This window comes from Cricetulus griseus, chromosome 4 (assembly GCF_003668045.3).
Source record: "Cricetulus griseus strain 17A/GY chromosome 4, alternate assembly CriGri-PICRH-1.0, whole genome shotgun sequence".
Lineage (NCBI taxonomy): Eukaryota > Metazoa > Chordata > Mammalia > Rodentia > Cricetidae > Cricetulus > Cricetulus griseus.
Genome location: NC_048597.1, coordinates 62,115,328 through 62,142,993, shown reverse-complemented (window position 1 = coordinate 62,142,993; position 27,666 = coordinate 62,115,328). Strand labels below are relative to the sequence as shown.

Here is a 27,666-nt window from a genome sequence, read left to right as displayed (position 1 = left end):
ATCTCCAAATCTCTACTCTTTGTGCTTTAATTCTCAACAGTGAACAACCTCTTCGACATTTCTGCTTCTTATCAAGTCACCAGTTCTTCTCATCTTCATTCTATATCATTCCACCAAAATAGGTGTCTCTACTGATATATCACGCACTCTCTTGAAAACCAATCAAGGAAGTTTAGTTATGTAGAGGGTAACACATGCCAGAATACTTTCTTCTTATCTGAAAAAAGGCCCCATATGGAGATCATACTTACGGTATAAGAAATCCAACAGCTGTGAGCCACTGCTTTAGTTAGGTTTTCTAGGGAGGCTCTGGGATATGAAGAAGGAAGGAAGGGTTTTTGAGTTAGAGGGAGGCTGCAGAGGTCACTGATCCCCAGCTGTTCAAATCTTTCTAGCTGAGCTTGCACATATTGTGAGATGAAGATGAGTCTCACTGTGTCTGTGTTAATGCTTTATTCATGGAACTATGACTGACAGCAAACAGTTATGTTCTACAGTGGTTTCATTTGAAGCAACAGATGCTAGACTGCTTGTTTCCAATAATGCCTTGTTACAATAAAGTGGAAAACTGTTTTTTTTACATGCTCATCAACACTGGATAACTCTTGCTATTAGTTGTCATTTTTTAGTCTTTAAACAACCTTAATGTTATAAGTTAATTGATCTTGTTGATTCCTGATTTCACACATATTTTTTCCTACTTCTTATGTTGCAAATTGTTTTGAAAATATTTGCCTCTGTGGGTCTCTTTAACTCTCTTCTCTGGTTCCTTCTCTTTTTTCCCATGGCCACCACCACTGGGATGAAGCAATCCTCACAAATCTCATAATTCTTCTGGAAAACTTATTGCACTACAATGAAATAGTTTGGTTCCTTAATTAAACTTGTGTTCATTTCATGTGTTTTTTTTTTATATCTTGCAGTTAGTGATTACCCAGTAAAGCAAAATCCACTATCTTTGGAATATATAACAATATCAATATATATTTAATGCTTTAAGAAATTCCCACACCATTTTACAAAATGATTTCAGCATTTCATGTTGTCACTAGAGATATTGAAAGTTTTATGTAGAGATTTGCCACCAATTCATATGGTCAATGTTTATGATTTTAGGTATTTTGATAGGTGTGAGGTGATATCACATGGTGGTTTTAATTTTAATTTTCTTATGGCAAATGATAACATTACTTAACTTCCAAACAAATGGTGAATTGTCTTTTTCAAATAATTGGTCATTTTTAGAAGGTATGAAAAAATTTTAAGTCATGTGTATTTGTGTTTCGTGTGGAGTGGGGAGGGTGTATGTGTGTACCTGTTTGTACAGATGAGTAAAGTGTTGAGGAGGCCAGAAAAGAGCCTGGAGCTGGAGTTATAGGAAGTTATGAATTGATATACATTTGTTCCAGTAATTAAACTTGGGTCTTCTGCAAGAGCAGCAAACTTGACTTTTAATCACTGAGCCATCTTGACATGTCCAGATGTAGTTGGGTATTTGTTCCCTCAATTTTGACTTATGAAATTCGTTGCTCAAAACACAAAATATGCTTTTATTTTTATTTTACCTTAAAATGTGTGTGTGTGTGTGTGCATGTGCCTGTGCGTGTGCATGTAAGTGTGTGTGTGTGTGTGTGTGTGTGTGTGTGTGTGTGTGTGTGTGTGCAGTCTCAGGTGTGCAGGTTAATGGATGACTTACAAGAGTCAGTTTTGTCCTTCTGTTGTGGGTTCTGTGGATGAAATGTAGGCTGTCAGGTTTGCACAATAAACACCTTCACCCACTAACCCATATTCTGGCCCAGAACATAAACCATTATTGCATAAGCAGATTGCAAACAATTTCTTGCCATCTGTGAACGATGGTCAACATAACACATTCTTAATTGTTGTATCATTTTGATGGTGTTGGGATGGGTTAGAAAGCTTGCCTCTTCATTCTCACTTTTAAAACTGAAGCTGATCTAGATGGGCTAATTCTTATTTCCACATGAATTTCCGATCACATCATTCAAATTTCTGTGAGTGATACTTGTATTTTATACACTTTGAGTCTCCAGCCCATAATGCTAGGTCTCTCTCCATTTAGCCATGTCTTCTTTAACAATTCAGGAATATGTTTTCATTTCAGTGAATAGGTTTTTCCCATATTTTGTCAAATGTGTCTATAAGATGTTTACATTTTATAGTATGATTATAGTATAAGTTAAAATTATTTAACCTTTTGTCAAGGGACAAGCTTCCCCTACACATGCTCATTATAAGTTTTTCATAAGTTTTTTTGTCTAGAATGAGGGAATCCTACCTCTAGAATACCAAATATTTTACTTTTGTTAATAATGATGCCTGTTGGATTTAAAAATATCTTTTGTAAAATGTTGAGGTGGTCATTTGGTAATAATATGTTTCCTATTAAAGGAATAAGTATCACTGACTGCATCACTGGGATAGATCTCACTTGGTCATCCATATTTAGTGTTTTCCAAAATATTTAACACTGCTGCGATGATGCAGTGGACAAGGATCCCTCCCACCACCAAGCTTGATGACCCTAGATTTCTGGGAGGCAAATGGTAGAAGAACACAAGTAACTTGTGGCTACATGATGCTCATAGCATATGCACCATGCCATCACTCAAAGATAAGTGAAAGTAATAAAAAAGAAAGCTTTAAAAAGAGAATTTTTAGCCGGGCGTTGGTGGCGCATGCTTTTAACCCCAGCACTCGGGAGGCAGAGGCAGAGGATCTTTGTGAGTTCGAGACCAGCCTGGTCTACAAAAGCTAGTTCCAGGACAGCCTCCAAAGCCACAGAGAAACCCTGTCTCGAAAAACCAAATAAATAAATAAATAAATAAATAAATAAATAAATAAATATAAAAAATAAAAAGAGAATTTTTGTATATATAGTAATCAGAATAATAGCTTCCTTGCTTAAAAATTTTGGTTTTCCTAATGAGTTAGTTGATTTACTATGAATTATGAAATAACCCCTCCTCCTCAGTATTAAAAAAAAGTGAGTAGAATTTGGTACTTTTAAATGAAATATTAGTTATAATTTTCAAGGAAAGCCACATGGGTTTTGAGACATGCTATTGAAAAATTTTAAACTGCAATATTCTTTATTTTAATCAATAAAATTCCATTTATTTTGTCTATTTCTTCCTCAGTCAACTTTACTGTTTTAGGTTTTTTTTTTCCAAGAATCCTCTTGGTTTCTACATTGTTTAGTTAATGTTAGCAGTATTATTTTTAAAAAATGAAGTACTATGCTGCTAATATTGGAAATGCAATTGATTTTTATATAATGATCTTACAGGGTTGTGCCATTTCTCATCTTAATTCCAAAATTGGTATTTTCTACAGAAGCAATCAAGCTCTGCTAAAAATTTACTGATTTTTGACCTTTCATTTTTTCAATTAAAATTTAATTATGTGTGGTCTTTCTCTGTGTGTGTGTATCTGTCTGTGTGTGTGTGTGTGTGTGTACACACACGTGTGTGTGTGTGTGTGTGTGTGTGTGTGTGTGTGTGTGTGTGTGTGTTTGTGAATTTATGCATGTGAATTGAGATATCTGCTGAGGGCAGAGGATCAGATCACTTCAAACTGGAAAGTCAGTGTTATAAGCTGCCTGATGTGGGTACCAGGAGCTGAATTTGGGTACTCTGAAAGAGCACTACAAGCTTTTAACTGCTGAGCTGTATCTCAAGCCTCCAATTTATATTTGTAAAATGTATTCTTAGTCTCCAAAAAGCTTAAGTGGCTACACATTACAACTTTACTGTGTTTTAAACTTGCTTATGTGGAAATAATTGTCTGATGTGTTCTGTGCTGTATTATCAACAAAGATCCAGTGGGTTAAAATAATTTTAAACAGGATATGATGGTCTTTATCTCTGGAAACATTCTTTGCCCTAAATTGTACTTTGTTTAATAATGTATCCAATGAGCCCTCTTCAGATTAATGACAGCATGGGGTCTTCTTTCCATTTGCCCCTAGTTGTTTTCTTTTTAACCCTTTTATATATTTTTAAAAACTTTAGTGTATGTATTATGTTTGTGCACATGCTTGTATGTGTGCATGTGGGAAATTTTCCACTGAGGCCAGAAGAGGCTATCAGAAATCCCAGAGCTGGAAGTACAGGTAGTTGTGAGCCCTTTAGCATGGATGCTAAAAACAAAAAGAAATTCTCTGTAAGAACAGCAAGGGCTCTCACCCACTGAGCATCCTTCAGGTTCCTATCTTCCCATGTGTAAAAGTAAGGTGTAGCATTGTGTGGTTTAATTTTGTTTTTTGTGTATCCATTTTTTTTTTTTTTTGATTTTTCGAGACAGGGTTTCTTTGTGTAGCTTTGGAGCCTATCCTGGCACTCGCTCTGGAGATCAGGCTGGCCTCGAACTCACAGAGATCTCTCTGCCTTTGCCTCCTGAGTGCTGGGATTAAAGGCATGCGCCACCAACACCCGGCTTTTGTATCCACTCTTAAGATGCTTTCTAATTTCAGTTTGGGGCAATACACTTAATACAATAGAAGTTTAATCAAACACTTTTGCATATTTTTCTATCTATCCCTCACAACACTTTTTCCTTTTCCAGTAACTAAAGGTATTTTCATTTCCTGTTTTCTTTTTAGTTGGCTTGTCATCTATATTTTATTGTGTTATTATTTCATTGGAGTTAATAATAGATACTTTGTTTATAACATTCTACTAGTTGAGAATATACTATCACACACATCAGGTACAAAGATATAAAAAGTATCTGGCTTGTTTCCTGTTATAGTTTTTATAGCATTTTAATTTTGTCAGTCTTCTTGAAAGGGGAGTTTAATTAATGATATTATATTTAGCTGAGAACGTGCTGTTCTGATGTAGATTCAGTTTCCTGACAGAACTTTCCATTCTCTCTGAGGTGCCCTCTTACATCTCTTGTAGTACTGTTCTGTGGGTGTCTGCCGTGACTTTTATGAAAACAAAAACAAAACAACAACAACAAAACCTTTCACCTTAAATTGTATAAATATTACTAACACACTGAATTTCAAGTATTTTTTCTTTCAGTTCTCTGGAGGCACTATCTTTCTGAGTTTTAGGTTGAATGGTGACTTGTGTACCATAGGTTTGAAATGTTGTATTTAAGAAGAATCCACCAGCAGGCCACACCAGCCAGAACATGTTGGAGCCTACCCCAGTTGTCATCAGAGACTTCATCCAGTAACTGGTGGACACAAATGCAGAGACGAAGAGCCAAACATTAGGCTGAGCTCAGGAAATCCTGCTGAAGAAAGGGAGGAGGATTGTAGGAGCCAGAGGGGTCAAGGACATCACAAGAAAACCTACAGAACCAACTAACCTGGGCTCATAGGAGCTCACAGAGTCTGAACAGACAACCAGGGAGCCAGCATGGGAATGATCTAGGTCCTCTACATATATGGAACAGCTGTGTAGCGTGGTCTGTTTGTGGGACTCCCTCCTAACAGTGGGAATAGGGAATAGGGAATGCTTTGGCTGGCTTCTGGGAAACTATTTCCCATACTGTTTTGCCTTGCCCAGCCTTAATACAAGGAGAGGAGCTTAGTCTTACTGCAAGTTGATATGCCATGCTTTGTTGATACCCATGGGAGGTCTGCCCCTTTCTGAACAGAAACAGGGGAGAGGGGAGTTGGGAATAGAGGAAGGAGTGGAAACTGCAGCCAATATGTAAAATAAATAAATTAAATGTTTTTAAAAAGAAGTATCCACTAGATATTTGTACAGGAGTCAGATATTTAACACAAAATGTTGCCCTAGGCCGGGCAGTGGTGGTGCTTGCCTTTGATCCCAGCACTCGAGAAGCAGAGGCAGGCAGAATTCTGTGAGTTCAAGACCAGCCTGGTCTACAGAGCAAGTTTCAGGATAGGCTCCAAGGTTATAGAGAAACCTTGTCTTGGAAACACACACACACACACACACACACACACACACACACACACACACAGACACACACACAAAATGTTGCCCTAGGATGTGGCTGAAGCCAGTCAGAGAGACAATAGCATTCTTGGGGAACAGAGGTGCTGTTGACTTCAGCTTCGAGACGGGTGGAATGTGGGAATAAAGTTGGATCATTGGTCAAAATATTACAATCTGTCTCAGCAGATCTTTTACTCACATGAAAATCTGTAACATTTAAGATGACACTGAATAAAAACAATACAAACATATGGGCAGACACATAGAACATTTCACAGTTCAGCCATTTATATAGAATCATAGTGTTTATCTACTGAGTTTATTACTTTTTTTCTAAAAAGAAAAGTTATAAAGAATTGGTAACCCACACAGGTCACATCACATGGATGTAAATACCCAGACTTTCAGAATGCCATGTGTTCATGCCCCTCATGCATCTCTTTCAAAGTTTTGATTTGCAAGTAAGTATTTAGCAGATATGAGTTGACATGGTTTGTGAAGTCTGTCCATATAAACTGTAATTGCAGTCTAGATTCCAATTAGGAATTTTCAGCTTTGCTATGCTGAGGAATGCTGCTTGGGGATATAATCAATATGAGCCTGTATTAAAGGCATGAAAGGAATTAGTAAACTCTATGATAGATTGGTATTCAGTCTTGATCCCAGGCACTAAACAACAATCTTCTACTGGCATGCTCAAATGGTTGCATTATCAGGTAAAAACATCAGTATCCAGCTTAATCATGAAGGACTTGGGATTTTGATGAAAAAATTCAAGAAACTACACTTGTGTTCTTTAAATTTCTTTTACGACATGAACCTTGTTAGTGTGTGTGTGGGGGGGGGGGTGCATGTGTGCACCTATGTATGTAGGCTTGAGAAAAACCTGCAGGACTTGGTTCTCACCTTCTACCATGTGGGTCCCAGGGATAGAAGGCTGGTAGTCAAGCCTAGGGATTAGAACCCTTACCCAATGAAGTACCCTGCAATACTGAATTCTCTCAATTTCAGCTACTAGAAACCCAAACACAATTGTGAGGTACATAATATAAAAAAGTAGGCAGTGGGAGGGGCAAGAGAAGACCTTTGGATAGAGAAGACCGTGATATCTTCAATTTATATTTAACAAGTTAATATCCTAGCAAATTAAATAGATTTTTACAAGTAAGACTGAAAAGAAATAATTACAGACATATGACAATAGCAAGAAATATCGATGGATCTTTGATTACAAAGAAAAGAGTGATGCAATGGCTTCTTCATATACCAGGGTTGTATCTTCCCCCAGAGCTGAATTTATTGATAGGCTGAAGACATTAGTGGCTCCATTCAGTGTCCTATTTGCACACTGACCTAGTTGAGTACTATTCCTGGAAATTAGTTCCCTGCTACCTCTGCTCTGACATGTTGATTAAAAAAAAAAAAAACAAGGTGTTCATAATTAGAAGACATTAATGTGAAAAGAAAAGCTAGTTCTGGCCATTGGTGGTGGAAGGAGTTTACTGAAGCTGCTAAAACAGAACAAAAGGAATGGGATTTTTGCTTTATTTATGAATATAGAAATATTTTACATATAGTGACTTTTGACATTTTCATAAAATGTTGACAGTATTTACCCATATTATCCTCTTATTTTTCTCCTTTTCTCCAATTTATTTCCTTTATCTTCTAAAATATATCCCCTTATACTTTCATCTCTCTCTCTCTCTCTCTCTCTCTCTCTCTCTCTCTCTCTCTCTCTCTCTCTCACACACACACACACACACACACACACACACACCCTCCTAGATGAGGCAAAAAAAAAAAACAAAAAAGATATTCAGATTTTGAGTCTGGCCCATTCCACTTTATAACACGACATCCAATTCCATCCATTTATCTGAAAATGACACAAAGGAATCTAAGCTCCCATACTACTGAAATAACTCGCCTAGGGTTTCCAAATCTAAGAAGACTAAAAATCAGCTTTCCTCTCTGGTCCACAATCAACTATCTGCCAAAGTTCAGTTAATTTACTAATGGACAAAACTTGGACAGTATGATGCACCACACTCATGTATCATAAGTATTATGTATGATGTACGCGTTGAGTCTTTACAAGAATGTTTCCTAATGTTCTAAATAGGAATGGGACAGAATATTGCCATTTTTAATCATGTCTATATTAACTTGGTATTAATTTAAAAATGTAACTTAGAGGGCTAGAGAGACAGCTAAGCAGGTAAGAGCACTTGCTACTTTTGCAGAAGACTAAATTTGGTTCTCAGAACCCATGTCAGGCAGTTCATGAGTGCCTGTGATTCCAGTTTCCGGGGATCCCATGCTCTCTTCTGGACTCCTTGGGAACCTGAGCTTACATATTCATAAACCCATACACAGCTACATACATATACACATATTTAAATTATAAATAAATTAAACCTAGATCTTAAAATATAACATAGAGGTAATAAACACTGATGGTATTCAAATAGATGCCATAAATGAGAATTGGATGGTATTATTTTAATATCTTGTTTTTTATAGCAATTTTATAGCAAAATTGGCTTCTTTACTTTCATGCTTAAGTAACAAAACAACTAGAGTCTTGTTACTGTTGTACTTTTCTTTTCCTTCAAAGATCCTTAGTCTTCTTTCAAATGTTCATTTCTCTGAACTTACTACACTTTTGGTCATGAAATTTGTAGTGTCAGTTACCACATTTTGAATGTTGTAGTCCATGGGGCCTCTGTAAGGATTTCAGAAATAATATAAATAAAATTCACTGTCAATTGTTCCTCCGCTCATATCCAGGAATTTGCCATCTGCCTGGAAAATCTACTCTGCTTATCATTGTCTTCAGAGACCAATTTGCTCCAAATGTCTTCCTTAATCAACAATGAGAAATGTGATTTGAACTATCTCACAGAAAATGAACTGTGTGCACTGAGACCCAAAACCACAGACTTCAGAAACAGAAAGATAGGTTTGAGCTGCACTCTTGGGCACAGTCTTGACCCTTCCAGATTAGTTCTCCACTATAGAGTATATCCTAAAGATCTTTACAAATAAAGATATGCTTATAGCTTCAAAGAGTTGTGTTTGCTATATAGGTAAAGCTGGGATTTCCTTGAGGTATTTGTTCCTAGTGTTAGCACTTGTGCTAATGAAGGTCAGCAGATGCACTTCTTGATCTACAAACTATAGAACAGCTAGTACACCAGTACCATCTGGATTATGAAACTATGGACCTTTTCATATTTCTTGGGGAAATTACATTGAACACATTAGGCACTCAACTCTTTTTTTTAAAAACTCTTTTTCTATAATGTAGCGTTCTTCATATGTGCCTTGAGGTAAGTGTTGCAAAACTGGCTCTAATTATTATAGTCATTCATAGGAACAGGTATGTTGGTGCACATAAGTGGTATTTGTTATGAAATATTTTAAATCATCTAAAACATATGGTGATAAAAGTGGGTATGAACCCCTTAAATCAACTTTTTTTTTTAACTCATTGAAGATTTTATCTCTTTGAACTTTCTCTTCATTATTAAAGTATGAAAGCAATGTTCTGACTGTTTTAATATGAGTAAGTCTAGGAAAATTAGTTGCTTTACTTTCATGGTTAAGCAACAAAAAGTCTTCATGTAAGCAGATTTCTTGGTCTAGTTCATTTTTGTAAGTACCTTAGCCTTAATCCCTGTAAAAATGAGAATATGCCAGATCTTAACATTAGCCCTCACATTATGATAGACAGGAAAAAGATGATTGATAGATAGATAGATAGATAGATATTGATATAGATAGACAGATGATAGATAATTTATAGGTGATATACAATAGATGATAAATATGATATATGTAGAGAGATACAGATTGATAGGATGATAGATATAGATATATGATGACTGATACATAGATGAAAATGATATATAGAAATGATATATTGACAGATGATAAATAGAAGGAAAGATAGATAAATGATTGATAAATGAGAGAGCGATGGCAGATAAAAGATAGATAGATAGATAGATAGATAGATAGATAGATAGATAGATAGATAGATAGATGATAGATATGATAGACTTGGTTCTTCAATTTCTTATGTTTAACTGATCCCATATCTCAGCCTTCTCTTAGTGATTTTGACTAATCTTAAACTATTTTACTTTTTCTCTCTAGCTTGCTATTTCATTGAAACAACCACTATCTAGATCACATCAATTCAATTGTTTTTTGCAGTTCTTTTGTAGGCTTTATTAGTCTAACTCACCTAGATCAAATTTTTATCTTTCCATAAATTTAAAATATTTCTGCCTATATATCTTATTTTAAGGGACACATGAAGTAATTAGCTTAATGTGAGCTGCCACATGAAATGAAAAACCACAAGCACAATGCAGCTCTAACTATAACTTAAATTCACACCTTCCTGTATAGCTCTGGGTAATTGCCAGAGTGAGGTCCAGATAGATTATCACGAAGCATCTGATGGCCGTCCTTATGCTGCAAAGTGTGTTTTCAGAAATAATTTCCTGCCACATTCCTGACTGCATTTGCAGGCTGAGTTGATCCCCTTCCCTGCTGTTCTGTGATCTGCCCCTGGGTTACTAACAGCCCCAACAGACAGACTGGCTGGTGCTACCTGCTGCTCAGACACAGATTAACTCACTACCAGCCATATGGGCTAGCAACTTCACAAATTCCTCTCCTTTTGCTTTTGGCTCTTAGGAAAGTTAATGGAGAGTTTTTTGGTGGAGAGAAAAACAACCTGATGGCGTGCAGGCTGGGAAGTAATCACCTGCACCCCACACAACTGCCCCTTCCATCTGCCTGTCAGCAGCTGTTTCTGTGAGGAAGACTGATTACTGCATTTGGTTCTCCTGTGTTGTCAGCCATGGCCCTTTGCCTGCATTAGAAAGCCAAAGGCATGTGTCTACCAGTCACAATATTTTCCAAACATACCTGTTCTTAGCACATCTCAAAATGCCTCCAGAATAATAATAAAAAAAAGATTTGATATGTTTTGCCATGTATATTAAAACACCTCTCTTCTTTTGATTGTGAGTCTAACCTTTAACAGCTGAGCCATCTCTCCAGCCTGTTTCTTTCTAAGTGTACAAATAAAAGTTCTAAGAAACTGGAAACTTCATCTATGGATCTTCTAATCTGTGGCAATTGTGACTCTGGGAAAATCTTTTCCTATGATTATTGTAACAGAGCATAACCAGACGACATCATTGATTAGACTTAAAATTTTGGTATTCAATAGCAGTCTTTAAAATTAAAAAAGTCAACAGGGATTCTTTATTCTGAATCTCCAAACTGATCATTTCATTCATGAAAATAGTAACATCTCATGTGTTTAGCTTGAGCTGAATATCCAACATACTGTGACTTCTGTCTTTAATAATAGCCTTGTAGTTTGTTCTTATAAATAGAGTAAATGAAATAGAATAATTGCCTTGAGACTTAATAGCAACCTTATAATGTTTTACTCTATTTTCCGTCCTTGATTAGAAGCATGATTTTTTTTCAATCTGTTGATAATATAATGCTCTATAAACTAAGATAATGAATATTTTAGCTTTTTGTTGTATATATTAAGGTTAGAATTGTTATAAATAATTAAATTACTTAATAATTATGGTGCCTTGATTAAATCCCTCATTTCCTTTTGATTTAAAATCCTCAAGACTAGTGGAATATAAAATATAAATACATGATCTGAAATGTTACAAAGGAAAACTGTTAGCTTGAACATCTTTTACATTCATGTAAATTTATCATTGTTTTTTATCAAACACTATGAATCTGTTTCACACAGATTATGTGTGGTGTGTATACTTTCAATTACAAATACTTGTTTGTATATTCATGTGGCATGTGTATCTCTGAAAGAATATTTCTTCCAAGATATGTGAAACTTTTAAACCTGACATGTAATCAGACTAGCTATCCTTTCTGTTTGAGAGACTGTGTTCTGTTATTCGTTTCACTCTTTACTGTCAGATTTTTAATTAAAATGGTATGGAGCACATTTTAATTGAGTTTGTATAGCACTGAGTGCTAAAACTTGGTATTATTTATCAAGATACAAACCTTTAATTATTGGAGGGTTAAATAGAAACAATGTGGATCAAGATCTTTGTGTTTGCATCAAGTTATTGCAGTCTCTTAGATCATTAAAACATATGAACAGTTATTACACATAGGCCTGATAATGGACAATATTACAGAGAGTGACTGTGGCTAAAACTTATTTGATTCAGTACCGATTTATTTTTAATTAAACATCTAAAAATAATCTACAGCTTATGGTTGTACTCATTTCCCTCTGCTCCTTCACAGTAAGAATCATAATAAGTCTTTGAATGCTGTAAAAATCAACTGAAGAAAAAATGCTAAGAAGGTAATGGGAACATTGTAGTCCAGGACTGGGAAAAAAGATGAATTATTCTCTCATGCCCCAGAAGAAGTTCCTAAACCTAATCAAGAGCCAGAGCTCTTAGATAAGTAGACAAATAGGTAGGATACTATTAAAAATTAAAAACACCAATGGTTTCAATCCATTTGTATTGAAAGATCCCCAGAGGCTCAGGCCCCCCAGGATCTCAGGCCAGGACCACGGTCTCCCCAATCACCATGTGGAGTAGAAAGCTTGATGCAAACTAAACGAGGCTTTATTGTAGTTGTTTAACGAGCTAACCCCATGTTAGCTCGGGTCTTTCATCTACCCACCATGGCGGATGGCTAGGAAAGACGCTTTGAAGCCACTTATAGGGCAGCATAAGGGGAGTGTCTAGGGGTACACACAGGCTCAGGATTGGTGTGCCTCCAGACTTGGAGGGTTTGTCTTGTGTTGATTGGTCAACTGGTTGTTATAGCACATAGGCCCTCTGCGAGTCATTGCTGTGCACTTGTCTGAAAAGCATACCCAGAGCTGTAAAGCATAGCACCACCAGCTAACTTCTGATTGGTTCCTTGCTACGAGGCAGGCATCTGACCTCCTAGTGACCAAGTCAAGGTCAGGCAAGTACGACGTGTTCAGCTGTTATGGCTGCTGAAATGGGGAGCTGGTCCCTTCAGTATGGTTTAGTATACTTACTGACTTATGCTGAAAAGTCATTGCATCTCTGAGATAAAGCCAACTTGATCTGAATGGGTAAACTTTTTGATAAATGCCTGGATTTGGCCTGCAAATATTTTATTGAAGATTTTTGCATCTAAATTCATCAGAGAAATTAGCCTGTAGTTTCTTTTATTGGTTTGTGTGTTAGAGTAATACAGGCTTTGTAGGGGTTCGAAACTGATCCTCCTGTTTCTTAAAAAGAAAGAATGAAAGAAAGAAAAAGAAAGAAAGAAAGAAAGAAAGAAAGAAAGAAAGAAAGAAAGAAAGAAAGAAAGAAAGAAAGAAAGCATTGGTTAAAGGTATGATTCTTCTGTAAATCTATCTGGGACTGTGATTTTTTAATCAGAGAGCTTTTCATTCCTGATTTTTCACTATATTTGTTATGAGTCTGTTCAAGATTTTATCACTTCTTGGTTCAAATTTGGTAGTTTAGATGAAACTAGGAATTCATCCATTTATTTTAGATTTTTTAATTTAGAGAAGCATAGGATTTCAAAATATTCATTGAAGGTTTTCAGAATTTTTCTGGTGGCTGTTGTAATGTTTCACTGTTTATTTTTGATATTTATAGGTCAGACATTTCTTTCTTTCCATTAGTAGGCCCAAGGATCTGTCAGCCTTATTTATCGTCTCAAAAAATCAGTTTTACATTATTGACCCTTTATATAGTTTTTCTGTTTCTATTTCATTAATTTTTGCTTTGATTTTTATTATTTCTTGTAATTTATTTGATTTGGGTTGGGCTTGCTAGTCTGTTATTTTTAAACAAGTGTTCAGTGCATACGTATTTAGTATTATGGTATTTTCCTGATTAGTTGACTCTTTGATTAGAACAAAGTGTCCTCATTTGTCTGTTCTGATTAGTCTTAGTTTAAAGTCTATTTTGCCAGATGCTAGGGTAGCAACACATGCTTTCTTCTTGCTACCATTTGCTTATAATATTATTTTCATCCTTTCAGTTTAAGAGACTGCATATCTTTCAAGTTAAATTGACTTTCTTATAGACATAAACAGACAGAATTGGTTTCTTAACCCAATCAGTTACCCTGTGTCTTTTGAATGGAGAGTTGAGGACAGTAAGATTTAGAGTTACTATTGAAAGGTGTGAGGAGATGGCAGGTACTTTGACATTTGTTTATTTTTTTAGATGGTTTGCTTTATTTGTTTTCTGTCTAGGATCTCTTGGCTATGCTTATTCCTCTTTTCAATTAGAAATATTCCTTCTAGTATTCTGTTTAGAGGTGATTTTTGTTGTATATAAAATTTTTAGGCTCATTATATCATGGAAAGTTTTTCTTTTTTCTTTAAGTATGATAGATAATTTTTGGGAAATATAGGAGTATCACGTAGCAGTCACAGTCTTTTATGACTTGGATAGTATAGCTTCAGGCCCATTGGACTTTCTGAGTTTCCATTGACAAATTGGGTGTTCTGTCAGTGGGTTTCCTTTATATATGATTTATGTTTATTCTCTTGAAGCTTTTGATATTTTTCTTTGTTCTATATATTTAGTGTTTTAACCATGATATGCAGTAGGATGAGGTTTTTCCGACTTTTGTTTTTTCTTATTTTTGATTTTTTGGTCTTGTCTAGTTGAGGTTCTGTGTGCTTCTTGTATCTATATGGCTGTATATTTTGTTAGTTTAGGGATATTTTCTCCTATGATCTTGTTAAAGATGTGGTCTATATCATTGACCTGGGATTCTTCTCTCTCTTTTATGCCTATTATTTAAATATTTGGTCTTTTGGTGGTGTCTCACATTTCTTGTACATTCCTATCTTGTGCTTTTTAAAGATTTTCATTTTATTTGCTTATTTGATCTAGATCCTCTAATTTATCTTCATGGCATCATACTATCCTCTGTTTGATTTATTCTACCTGTAAAGATTTCCCCTGAGTTTTCTAATTAGGTTGCGGAAATTTTTCAATTCCATCTTTATTTCAGCTTGTGTTACTTTCAATTTCTCTATATCTTTATTGAATTTAATTTTCAGATCCTAGACTATCATTGTTGTTTCATTCAAGTGTATATTTGTGTTTTCTTGGATATCACTCAAGCATTTATTGTTGTCCTTTTAGAGTTCAATGAAGTATTATTGGCTTGTGTCCTATTTAAATTTCTTAAATTCCTTGATGAAGTTTGTAATGGCTCCTTTGAATACTATGTTCTGGATCCACCTAGGTAACTCTCATTAGAAATAACATCTATGGGACTAATGTATTTGATGGGCAACCTGTTATTTGGGGTAATTACATTGATTTTGGTTTTGTAATTTGACCTCAGCATGTGGACTTCTTTCTTCGATTGTGTATCTGATGTGATAATCTGGCCTCCCTTAGATTAAGGCAGTACAGGATATGCATGGCATGAGCTACATCATGTAAATATGGAAAGTGAGCTCTTTAATTAGAACAGGGAATTATGGTTTATAAACCACAGGTCTAAAGCTAGGCTAGGCAAAGGGAGTTCACCTAGAAGGAGGGTTCATGGATATAGATCTGAAACTAGGCTTGCTGGTTTGTAAATGGCAGTGGTTTGGAGGACGGGAAGGCAAAGGAAAGAAGCAACTTACTCAGGAAAAGTGGCTAACACAAAGAAAGTTCACAGGTCTGGAACGTGCCTTGTGGGTTTGCAGGTGACAAAGCTGGTTCTTTGAGAAGGTAAACAAAATTAGTAGATCCTTAGCCCAACAAACCAAAAGAAAGAAGCAGATGACACAAATTAGCAGAATCAGATGAACATGGATACATTACAATAGACATGAAATAAATATATACCATGTGAAAACAATAAAAGCCTATACTCCATTATGCTTGAAAATATAAAATAAATGGATGAATTTCCTGATTCATCTGAAGTTAAACCAAGAATTGATTCAACCTAAAGCCATAACCAAAGAAGAGAATGAAACAGTAATAAAAAGTCTTCTAACTAAAAATTTTAAGCCCGAGTGGACTCAAAGACTTTCAGGAAAGACAGACAACAACTTCTTAAACACGTTATCTTATTTATGGTTTCTGTTAATATAAAGAGATGCCTTGATTACAGCAACCCTTATAAAGGAAAACATTTAATTATGAATGGCTTACAGTTTCCGAGATTTACTCCATTATTTTCATGGCAGGAAGCATGGCGGCATGCAGGTAGACATTGTTCTGGAGAGGTATCTGAGAGTTGTAAATCTCGATCCACAGGCAGCAAAAGGAGACTGCCCAAATAGGCAATGCTTGAGTGTATAAGACTTCAAAGCCCACCTGCAACAAGGCCATACCTACTCCAACAAGGCCACACCTCCTAATAGTGCCATTCTCTATGGACCAAGCATGCAAACACATCAATCTATGGGGGGTCACTCCTATTCAAACCACTCCACACAAACAAGAGGGCTGGAGAGATGGTTCTGAGGTTAAGAGCACTGACTGCTCTTCCAGAGGACCTGGGTTTAATTCCAAGCACCCACATGGCAGCTCACAACTGTGAGTTTTCTTAGCTTCGTGAATCTTCTGATCTAATCTACTCTCACCAGGAAGGAATATTAAATACAGAGTAAATAGCTAAACAATGAAGGTCAAAACTAGAATGTGAAAGATAGTCTTCCAATATTTGTGCTTTTCAATTGGTTACTTATTCAACTTTAAAAGCCTTTTAGTGTTTCATTATTCAAGCTATTTATGTAACTGAATATTTAAATTAGTAAAGTATGTTCAGGACATTATATATACTCTCCTCAAACCCACTCCATCCCCTCTCTCAAAACCATTTGGTCAAGTTTGTGTTGGACAAATTACTCCTGGGTAGGGGTCCTGCAAAAGAGTATAGCCAATATGCCAGGTATACCACCATTAAGGAACATAGACTGTCTCCCTCCCAACAGCAATCAAATGTCAATAGTTCCTGAGCTAGAGATGGAACCTCACATCCACCTCACCTTATCTGTGCTGGGATTTTGTTTGGTTTGAGCTTGTGCAACCTTTTTTGAATGCCATCACTACTGCTGTGAGTTCATATGTGCATCTATCCTGTTTGTTTCCTTGAAGTCATATTTCATCCCTGACTCTTAAAATCTTTCTACCTCTTTTGTGTGATAGAGACATCCTATTTAGAGCTCAACACTCTGAAGTGTCTTATTCTCTGCTTGTTGACTAGTTATGGGTCTCTCTACCAATTGCTATCTGCCACAAGAAGAAGATTTTCTCATGAGGGTTGAATCATGCACTGATCTCTGATAAGTAATAAGTCATTGGGACTTGTTTAATTGATGCATTTAGCTGGAGAATAATAATAATACTTGTTCTCTTAGGGCTGTGATCTTATTTAGCCACAGGTTCTTGGCCTTATTGACAGTGTTAATTATGGGTTGCATCTCATGGAGTGGACCTTCAACCCAATCAAAAAGTGTTGGTTACTACTGTAAAACTTGTGCTACTATTGCATTAGTTGGCATCTCTTGGCAGGCTGCACATGCGACAATCCACCCAAAAGTATTAATGTTGTATGTTCTCCCTCCTATGTAGATTCTTAGGTTGCTGTGTTAAGCTTGGAGTGCCCATCAAAGCCTGGAAAACAGAAACTGACCACAAAGTGGGAAAGAGCTTGAGGATAGGGAACTAGCAAAAAGAAGGTGATATGGAGGCAGAAAGGGAACTAATGGGTATGGGCTTATGCAGGAAGGGGGAGGGAAGGCTAGAAGACAGGAGGAGGTGAGAGAAGTGATAACTAACTCTGGAACAGTTTGAAAATGTCACATGGAAACTTACTATTGTACAAACTTTCTGAAAAAGGTCCTTTTAAAAAGTTTAATTAGAAAAAAACTTTAATATTTTAAATATATGTACAATATGACCCAATAGAACCATCCTTAGCTTCTTCCCTCACAAACATGCAAATATGTCTCTTAAAGGATTATGCACAAATACAAATACGTATATCAGCTTGATTTCTAGTAGCAAAAGTTTTGTGGAAAGCACAAAATATTCAAAATAAGTGAACAACTAATCAATTGGTGCCATATATGTAATGGATGCTATTCAGCAGTTAATGAGGCAGCTAGTGGAATTCATACAAAGAGGAAGGAGGTGATGTTAGCAAGGTAAGACTTCAATGAGGGAAGGAAAATGTAGAATGAGACACAGAAGGAGCTGAGAAGGAGACTGAAGAAGTGACCAAAGCTGAGGAGATAAGAAAAAAATCATATCAACTATAGCATGCTCTATTAGCTGATTTAAAAGTGTTTGATATAATTCGAATTGCGGTTCCCTACATGGCAGATAATACCAATCTCAGAAACATGGGTGATCAAATGCAATATCAAGGTCAGGTGTAGGATTCCTCTCTCCATGTTTCTGGTCAGGAAAGCCCAGCAGCTCCCCAAACATCACAGAGTACTAATGTCAATCTTGGTTACTCACCAGAACTAGATGGGTCAACTATATTGTTGAAGGTACCATATATCTTACTTACTTGTAGTGCATAGAACATGAAGATGAATCTGAATGGGCAGCTCTGTAATTAATTATTAGCTATCAGTGACTTGATAGCTAAGGTACCCGGTACCTGAAGTTGCTATCCAGAATGCTGGGAAAGGAAACTCATCTCTGGTCTTAAGGAGGTGTGAATCCTGAAAGTTACAATATCATCCTGCCAGGCAAGTAATGCAGTCTGATGAGTGAGTGTTATGGGGATAGCCATATGACTTTTTATTGGACTTAAGGACAACTACAGAGGAGGGAATTCATGCTTGGTGCTATAAGCCTACTCAAAATGCCATGACTCAAAACCTCATAGGTCCTATCTAGATGGGGAGGAGATTTGTTACTCTTGTTTGAATGAATCAACAAGGCATCAAGCTATCTTTTTATTTATGTGTGTTTCTATTCAGGGAAGCTTCTCTTTGCAATGAATAACAGTGAGTCCAGAGATCCATTGCAGCTCAAGATGTTAAAAATATGTGACAGTTGAGTACTCAGCCCTAAACAGGACACTTATAACACCTCTTCTAAGCTTGGACAGTCCTGAAGAAGAGAGTCCAGAAAGCATGTAAGAATTCAAGAGAGAGAGAAGGGATGGGAAACAGTGACTTTTGAAATCATGGCAACTGTGGTCTCCTACACTAAGGCTGTACTCAACTGGACCTTTCAACAGTCAGTATTGGAAAAAAGAGGTCTGACGTGCCCTCACCATTCCCTCTGGGAACCTATTGTCTAGCTGTGGTACTGGATGGGGAGTAGTAATTGCTTTCAGTAGAGTACGCATTGGTAAAATCATCAGGCTCTTATGGATAATTCCATTCCCTTGGCCATGTAGATGCTCTGACTAATAATAGTTGGTCACAAAACAAGAAGATATGAATGTGGGAACAGGACTTGTAAAAAAACAGGTTGATTAGGTGGGAGGGAGATAAGAGAACATGAGGGTGGAAGTAAACATAATGCATTATATATATATGTGTGAAATTGTCAAAGAAGAAATCTAATAAGAAAAGTGTTTGAAAACCATGAAGTACTAATATATGGAACTACATAGATGGCCATCAAAACATGCTGAAGAAAAATAGTCATACATAAAGAACGCTTCTAAGATGATGCCAATAATATTAGGTTATTGGAAGGAAACACTATGACAACGAAAATAAGATCAGTGGTTGACTTATTCATGAAGAAACTTTTAGATGATGGAACCATGGCATATCTTGCTTCACTGAGTATACACAAAATACACACATACTTGCTAATATCCATCCTTCAGATGTTTTTATATTTCTTACACATGAAACTTGCTCTATTTATATATTTGAATAAATTCCTCAGAGAAGCAGCTACTCGACAGTATTTTGCTTATGTTTGGCATCCGAGGCTGCATCATCAAGGTTGTCCATGTCTCCTCCCTTCCCACTGTAATAAATCCCTGCTTAGTCAGGTGCCAACCACCTAAGCCAGTCCTCCACCCAGGGTGCTGAGCTCTTAATAAAGCCAGGGGCTAAAAGGTGAGCACAAACTGCCCCACAACTGCTTACTCTGGAAAAAGTGGCCAGCAGCCCTCCAGGGGTAATCCTCTTAAAGATGTAAATTTGCAGGAAACACTTCTTGTAGCTTTTATTCTATTTGTTGTTCAGACATTCCTATAGTGTCTGTTTAATGTTTTTCTCATTCTGCGCTTTTGTTTTGTTTATAATCCTTCTCAGTATGACGATGGGTTTATAGGCTAGTAAGGCGGGCAAGTAGATAGATTAATGAATTAGTCTATTGAGTAAATAACAAACCTCATCAGTCCTGGAATACTGTGTGGGCAAAGGGTAGTAAATGGACAAATGGGGCTCCTAAGAGTGAAGAGAAAGGCACGTAAGTGGGGGAGCTGGTGCACCATCTTAATGTCACCCCATTCAGTAGATTAGTTTACAAAGGAGGGAGGAGGGAAAAGTTTGAGCCTGGGATGGTATTAATGCTGAAGAGGGAATACTGATTGAGAAAAGTAACCTGGGGATCAGACTCAGCATAGGAACTGACAGGACTCTGCTGATAACTGGGTTAAAGGCAATCTCTAGGTTTAATTAACACTGACAAGTACTGACATTTCATAGGACTAGACCTCAGTGTACTTGTTTCAGTTCTGTTTTGAAAACAAAATGAAGAGATTCTCAGGTGAACAGTATAAAAGTTGTTGGAAGTAGGCTGGATGCATTGAGTAGATTTTCCACATAATTATTACTTGTGATGTGAAATTTTAAATGAGCAAAAAAGAGCTAGTGAAAATTATGAGGTCAGGAGATATCACAGGAAGTAGGATTTGCTGAGAAATTATTTAACTGTCAACATTTCAAAGTGTGAAAAATTTATCTTTGTTGTTTGACAAATTTGCTTTCTGAACAGTTATTGTGTTAGTATTCATAATATCCAAGATGTGGACTCCATCTAGTCATCCACACACAGTTTCTTAATGCCTCTAGGTCTCAGTTTCCTTTGCTTTGACAAAAACAAAGAATACTTGCATTAAGTCTTTGCAGCAGTAAAGTGCAAAGAACTATTTGGACTATGCAGATCAACATTTTTGAATGGAGAAATATGGGGAAGCAAAGTTTGAGGGTTTCTTTTACAGCCTTGGGTTGACATCCAGTGGGAAGACATAGCTCTCCATCTGAACAGCTTCCACATGTACTCACAGAGAAAACTGGGCTGTTGTATTTATCTGCGCAATGGCCTGTCCCTGCTAGGGCTGTGGAAGTGGTGACTGTGCTTAGGTAATTGAAGAGCTCCATGTAGTCACATTTCATTTTCCTTCTTACTAGATTACATGTTTATATTCGGTACAAACTGAGAAAAAGAAAAAACATCAGCTAGTTACCAAAACTCTGTCACATGTCCAACAGGACTTCCTTCCACATAGATAGTATTGAAGGAACCGGCTTCCCTTTTGGCAGCCATAACATCCGAACACGTGCTTGCCATAAACCTGCCTTGGTCACTTAGAGGTCAGATGCCTGTCTCGTGACAAGGAACCAATCAGAAGTTAGCTGGTGGCGCTATGCTTTACGACCCTGGGTGTGCTTTACGGACAAGCGCACAGCAATGACGTAGAGAGCATAGCAACCACCCTGGGAGGGCCTATGGGCCATAACAACCAGTTGACCAATCAACACAGGGCAAGCCCTCCAAGCCTGGAAGCACACCAATCCTGAGCCTGTGCGTACCCCTAGACACTCCCCTTACGCTGCCCTATAAGATCTTTTGGGAGACACTAGGAGCCGTCTTTTCTAGCGGTCCGCCATGGCGGGTGGGTGAAAGACCCGAGCTAACATGGGGTTAGCTCGTTAAATTACAATAAAGCCTCGTGCAGTTTGCAGCAAGCTCTCGAATCTGCCTGGTGATTGGGGTGACCGCGAACCTGGCCTGAGACCCCAGATACTTGAGTTTTCGGGGGTCTAACAGTATCATCTGAAGACAATCCACACTGTAAAAACAGATCCATCTTCCTTCCCATTCCTCTGAACAATTATGTGGAAGACACAACTTCAAGGAAGAATGTTTTGCATTTGTGTATGTTTCTAGGGGATTAGAATCCATAAAGGCATATGCTTGTTGTTGCCAGTGACCCTGCTTGGACACTCCTTGAGGGAGGGGATGAGAAGATGCAGCACCAATGACACAGGCACTGGGAGTCAGTGAGTAGCAGAACATGCTCCAGGCCCCATTGGCTCAGGTGGCTGATTCTGCTGTGTTGTCCTTTCTTCATTGGTGTCTCTTTATAACCAGTCTCTGGGCATAGAGGCAGGATTGGCTCAGAGAGGATCTCATGCAGGCTGGCCTGGGGACCTGGGCAGGGGTGACTGTGGCTTGTGTAGGCTGGCCAGCAGTTTCTCCTACAGCTTGTGGTGTGGCTTATCATATCTTAGCATGAAGGGACCAGCTCCCCATTTCCGAAACCATACAACCGAACATGTACTTGCCTGACCTTGTCTCGGTCACTAGGAGGTCAGATGCCTGCCCCTTTCGGCAGCCATGACAGTAACATGTGCTTGTCTGACCTTGCCTTGGTCACTAGGTCAGATGCCTGCCTCATGGCAAGGAACCAATCAGAAGTTAGCTGGTGGTGCTATGCTTTACGGCTCTGGGTATGCTTTTCAGACAAGTGCACAGCAATGATGCGCAGAGCATAGCAACCACCCTGGGAGGGCCTATGGGCCATAACAACTAGTTGACCAATCAACACAGGGCAAACCTTTCAAGCCTGGAGGCACACCAATCCTGAGCCTGTGTGTACCCCTAGATACTCCCTTTACGCTGCCCTACAAGATCTCTCGGCAGTGGCTTTGAAGCAACTTTCCTAGCCATCCACCATGGTGGATGGATGAAAGACCCGAACTAACATGGGGTTAGCTTGTTAAATAACTACAATAAAGCCTCGTTCAGTTTGCATCAAGCTTTTGGCTCCACATGGTGATTGGGGTCCTGGGCAGAGATCCTGGGGGCCTGAGCCTCCAGGGGTCTTTCAGGCAGATCTGGGAACAGCTAGATAGAACTGGAGGAAAATGTCACATTCAAAGCCACTTTTACAACCACTAAACAAGCATCATATCCCAAAGTTTCATGGTCTCCCAAAACAGAGTCTCTAGGTGAGGCCCAGCTGTTCATAGATGTGCAGTTGTGGGAGACATTTCAAAGTTGAACCATAAGATCCTACATTTATAGCTTGCATCATTTGGTAAGTAGTTCATGAACTTCAGTAATGATTTGATCCTTGAACTCAATTCTGATCTTATTAGTTAAAGTGACCTAATTCCAAGCTAAAACTTGTCTGACCAAATTTGATCAATTGGTGTCTAAATTGACCAGTGATGGGTTTACATAAAATAGAAAAGAAAAATTGCTGATGTGCATTAAAAAGCACACATTCGTGGAGTGAGAGGTGGTTCCATCCTTAAGAGAACTTCTTGCTCTCCTGCACACCTGAGTTTGGTTTACAGCACCTAAGTCATGTGGCTAACAACCACCTGTAAACTCCAGCTCTAGGAATCTAATACCTGCTTCTGGCTTCCATGGAGACTCTACTCAAGTGTGTACACACACACACACACACACACACACACACACACACACACACACACAGAGAGAGAGAGAGAGAGAGAGAGAGAGAGAGAGAGAGACATTCATGTACACACCAATGATGTTTTAGTCATTAGTACACACATTTACATGGCTTTCCTATTGGTTCATATGATCTCTCCTCTGTATTTTACATATTCAGAAACTTATACTTTTTAAAGAAAAGAATATTATACTTCTCTCTAGGACATGGAAAGACAGAAACATGGTAAAATGTTCCATACTAGTAAAAATGTATTTTATTAATAAAAATATGTGTACATAGTATAAGATAGAAACACACACACACACACACACACACACACACACACACACACACACACAGGTACGTGCTGAGCACATGCCTTATGTAAAGCATTTGCAGGGACAAGCAAAAGGATCCTTGTGAGGATGTACTGTTCTTGTCTCCAGTTCTGTACATTTTTCACCCTTTTGTGACACAGCTTCAAATAACTTGCTAAGCAAGTCAGATGGTGTTAATCAAGATTCATTAGAAGCTGATAAAGATCTGAATGAAAGGGGTTTATTGGAAGTTGCACTTAGGAACAATGCCTGTGAGGAAACCAGGGAAAATCACGATCTGCTTCATTTATCACATAGATGTCAGCCAAACCCTTGGGGAGCTCTGGAGCAAGAATCTCCCCTTGAAATTTCAAAAGGACACAAGGTTGTAGGGACTTTGTAGCCCCATTTGGGGTGTTCAGATAAGAAATGCTACCACAGAGAGTGTGACTTTTATGGGGAGCATGTCCTTTTGGTCTAGGGTAAGTGCCAGAATGAGAGCAGCTGTGGGCATTGAGCTAGCTCTCCTAGACTTGTGGTAGGCAAGAGAATGAATAAATCACTTCTGAAATTTAATTCTACCCAGCAAAGCAGGATACCAATTTAGAGTGAACTCTTACTTGGAATCATATGCTTTGTGTAATAATTTTATCCTATCTATATCCAGCTTCTCATAACTCTTGCTCTTCTCATTTACAAATAAATTAGTGTATTGGTGTCCTAGTTAGATTTTTGTCAATGTGACACAAGCAAGTGTTATCTGGTAAGAAGAAACTCAATTGAGAAATACCTCCATTGGGGTGTTGTCTTGATTAATGATTAATACAAGGAAACCTAGCCTATTGTGATGCACCACCCCTGGTCAGGTGGTACTGAGTCGTATAAGAATATGGGTTGAGCAAGTTGTGGAGGGCAAGCCAGTAAACAACATTCCTCCATGGCCCCTGCTTTGGTTGCTGCCTTAGGGTTTGTGGTGATATTTTGTTTGTGCTTTAACAAATAAAGCTTGCCCTTATTTGAAAAGCAGAGAAGCAGAGCATCCAGCTACTAATTCTTACCTCTACTGAATCCTTAGACCAAAGGGGCAAGCCTGTCCTTATGAATCCTCAAACTGAATGCTGTCTCTACGAAACCTCAGACTGAATTCACTGAACCCCTGTCTCCTCACTACTGCCATAGCCACATCACTCCTGTCTTTGCCTCCTTAGTGCTCAGATTAAAGGCATGTAGCTCCTAAGTAACTGAGATTAAAGGTGTGAGCCACCACCTCCTGTTCAGTTTGTCTTTTAGACAGGCTCAATCTCATGTAGCCCAGGGTGGCCTTGAACTCACAGAGTTCCACCTGCCTCTGCCTTTCAAGTGCTGGGATTAAAGATGTATGCTCCCACTGCCTGACCTTGATGGCTAACTAGTGGCTAGCTGAGCACTCTGATCTTCAGGCAAGATTTATTTGTTAAAGCACAACAGAATATTATCACAAGGGTTCCTGCTTAATTTCCTGCCCTGACTTACCTCAATGATTAGTGAGGTGTAAGTGCAAGCCAAAGAAACACTTTCTTTCCCAAGTTGCATTTCGTCAAGGTTGTTATCACAGCAGTAGAAAGCAAATTAAGTTGGTAAAGGGAACTTTAACTTTGCTATTATGGCTATACTGGAGAAGCTTTGGGTGCTCCTTTTTAGCCTCCTACCTTACTTTCTTCACTCATGTCAAGCACCTGCACTTTTCTGGGTAACTGACTTAGAGGAAGCATCCATTCTCTGAGAATTTGATCCTCTAAATTTTCTGGGGGATAGGCAGTATCCAACAAGATACAGAGCCAGCTTTCCCTGGGCCTTAAATGGGCAGGGTCAGCTCAGCATGGCTCTCTGATTTCATCACACATGGTTCCTATGCCACCTGAGGTGACAAGGGTCACAGACATCAATATAGATCCCAGCTGCAGCTGGACCACAGACCCAGGCATGCCACTAGCAGCAGCTTGGACCTGGCCAATATCCTGGCTCTGGGTAGAAGGACTGGCTACTCAGATCAGGATGTCTCTGTAGGCAGCATGACCCCCAGATACTACCAAGGCCTCAGGTTCCACCACAACTCAGGCTTCTAGGCAACCTTTTGGGGCAATGGGGGACGTAGAATTTAGCACAGACCCCAGCTGCGGTAAGACCACTGACCCAGACACGGTCCTCTGCAGCAGCCTGGTCTGGATGTCAACATCGCCCCAGGTGGCAGTACAGGCCACTCAGAGATGCATGGCCCTGGCTACATCATGTCCCTCAGAAACCAACATAGACTTGGGTGTCTGACCTGACCCTGGGCATCCACATGGTCCTCAATGTCAGCAAGAGTCAGACACATCAACCTAGACCTTGGCTGCTATAAGACCATGGACCCAGACATGGTCCTTGACAGTAGCGTGGGCCTGGATGACAACATAGCCCTAGGTGGCAACACAGGCCACCCACATTTGAATGGTCCTAGCTGCAGCATTGTCCTCAGACTCCAGCAAGGCCACAGCTTGCAGCCTAGATCATGGACCATCATGTGGGTCCTAGTGGCAACCTGGATCACAGACTTCAACCCATACCATAGCTGCAGCTGGACCATGGACCCAGACTTGGCTCTAGGTATCATATCAGCCTGGTTGGCATCCTGGCTCCAGGTGGAAGCACTGCCACTCAAATCAGGATGGCTTTGGAAGCAACATGGTCGCCAGACATCAAGAAGGACATGGGCTGCAGTCCAGACCTCAGGCTTCATGTGGCCTTTGGTGGCAACATGGGCCATGAATTTCAACATAGACCTCTGCTCTAGTAGGACTATGGACCCAGACATGGTTCTCAACAGCAGCCCAGATTTGGATGTCACCATGGCCTCAGGTGGTGGTAAAGGTCATCCAATTGGTATGGTTCCAGTAACAGCATGATCCTTGGACACTATCAAGGCTCCAAGGCAGCCTAGACCACTGGAATCAGCATGGCTCTTGGAGGCAGCAGGTTGTTTTATTTCTTTAACCTACTTTTACTCCATTAAAACTTTGCTTTGCATATTCTATTGCTTCACTCAGCAAAAACTTATGTGTCTCCACATATAGTTCTTATGCTGTATTTCATTATGTATAATATAGAATTAATTGTGTGTTAAAGAGTTTAATTGCTAAGTTCTTTGTGAAACTGGGCAAGTACAAAGAAGTGATTTTAAGATGGGCGATGGTAACATACAACTTTAATCCCAGAACTTGGGAGACAGAGGCAGGTAGATCTTTGTGGGTCCAAGGTCAGCCTGGTCTACAGAGTGAGCTCCAGGACAGGCTCCGATGCTATAGAGAAATCCTGTCACACACACAAAAACAAAACAAACCAAAAAACTTTGCTTTGCCAACCTCTGCCTTAAGCTGGTTGTCCAAAAAAATCTAAAATGAGGGAGCAAGTGTCCTGTGAGTCCCCTAAGTCATTCTCATTATTTGAATAGTACCTTTAATTAACTTCAAATATCCCCCTCTTACTTTATGTGCATTGCTGTGCATCATACAGCGGGGAAGGAAGGATTTATTGCTCTTCCTTTTGAATGTGAGCTAACCTTGGGATTGACTTTTACCAATAAACATAGCCAAGTAAAGATTTTGATTTTATCTCAGGTTTTAAGTCAATGAGGTGGTTTGACATTCTGCCTTTTGTTAAGCCAGACTCTGAGAAGCCAAAATGATATGGATGCTATGTATGAAGGAAAACTA

At 38.6% G+C, this 27,666-nt stretch overlaps 1 protein-coding gene across 1 annotated transcript in view; it reads right to left on the bottom strand.

The window, feature by feature from the left end:
- Positions 1–25,507, bottom strand: part of Gmnc (geminin coiled-coil domain containing) — a 68,239-nt gene extending 42,732 nt beyond the window's left edge. Inside the window, exon 1 of the mRNA XM_035444129.1 lies at positions 25,448–25,507. Within this exon, the coding sequence (XP_035300020.1) occupies positions 25,448–25,507 (60 nt within the window). The remainder of the gene's footprint in view (positions 1–25,447) is intronic.
- Positions 25,508–27,666: the final 2,159 nt, after the last annotated feature.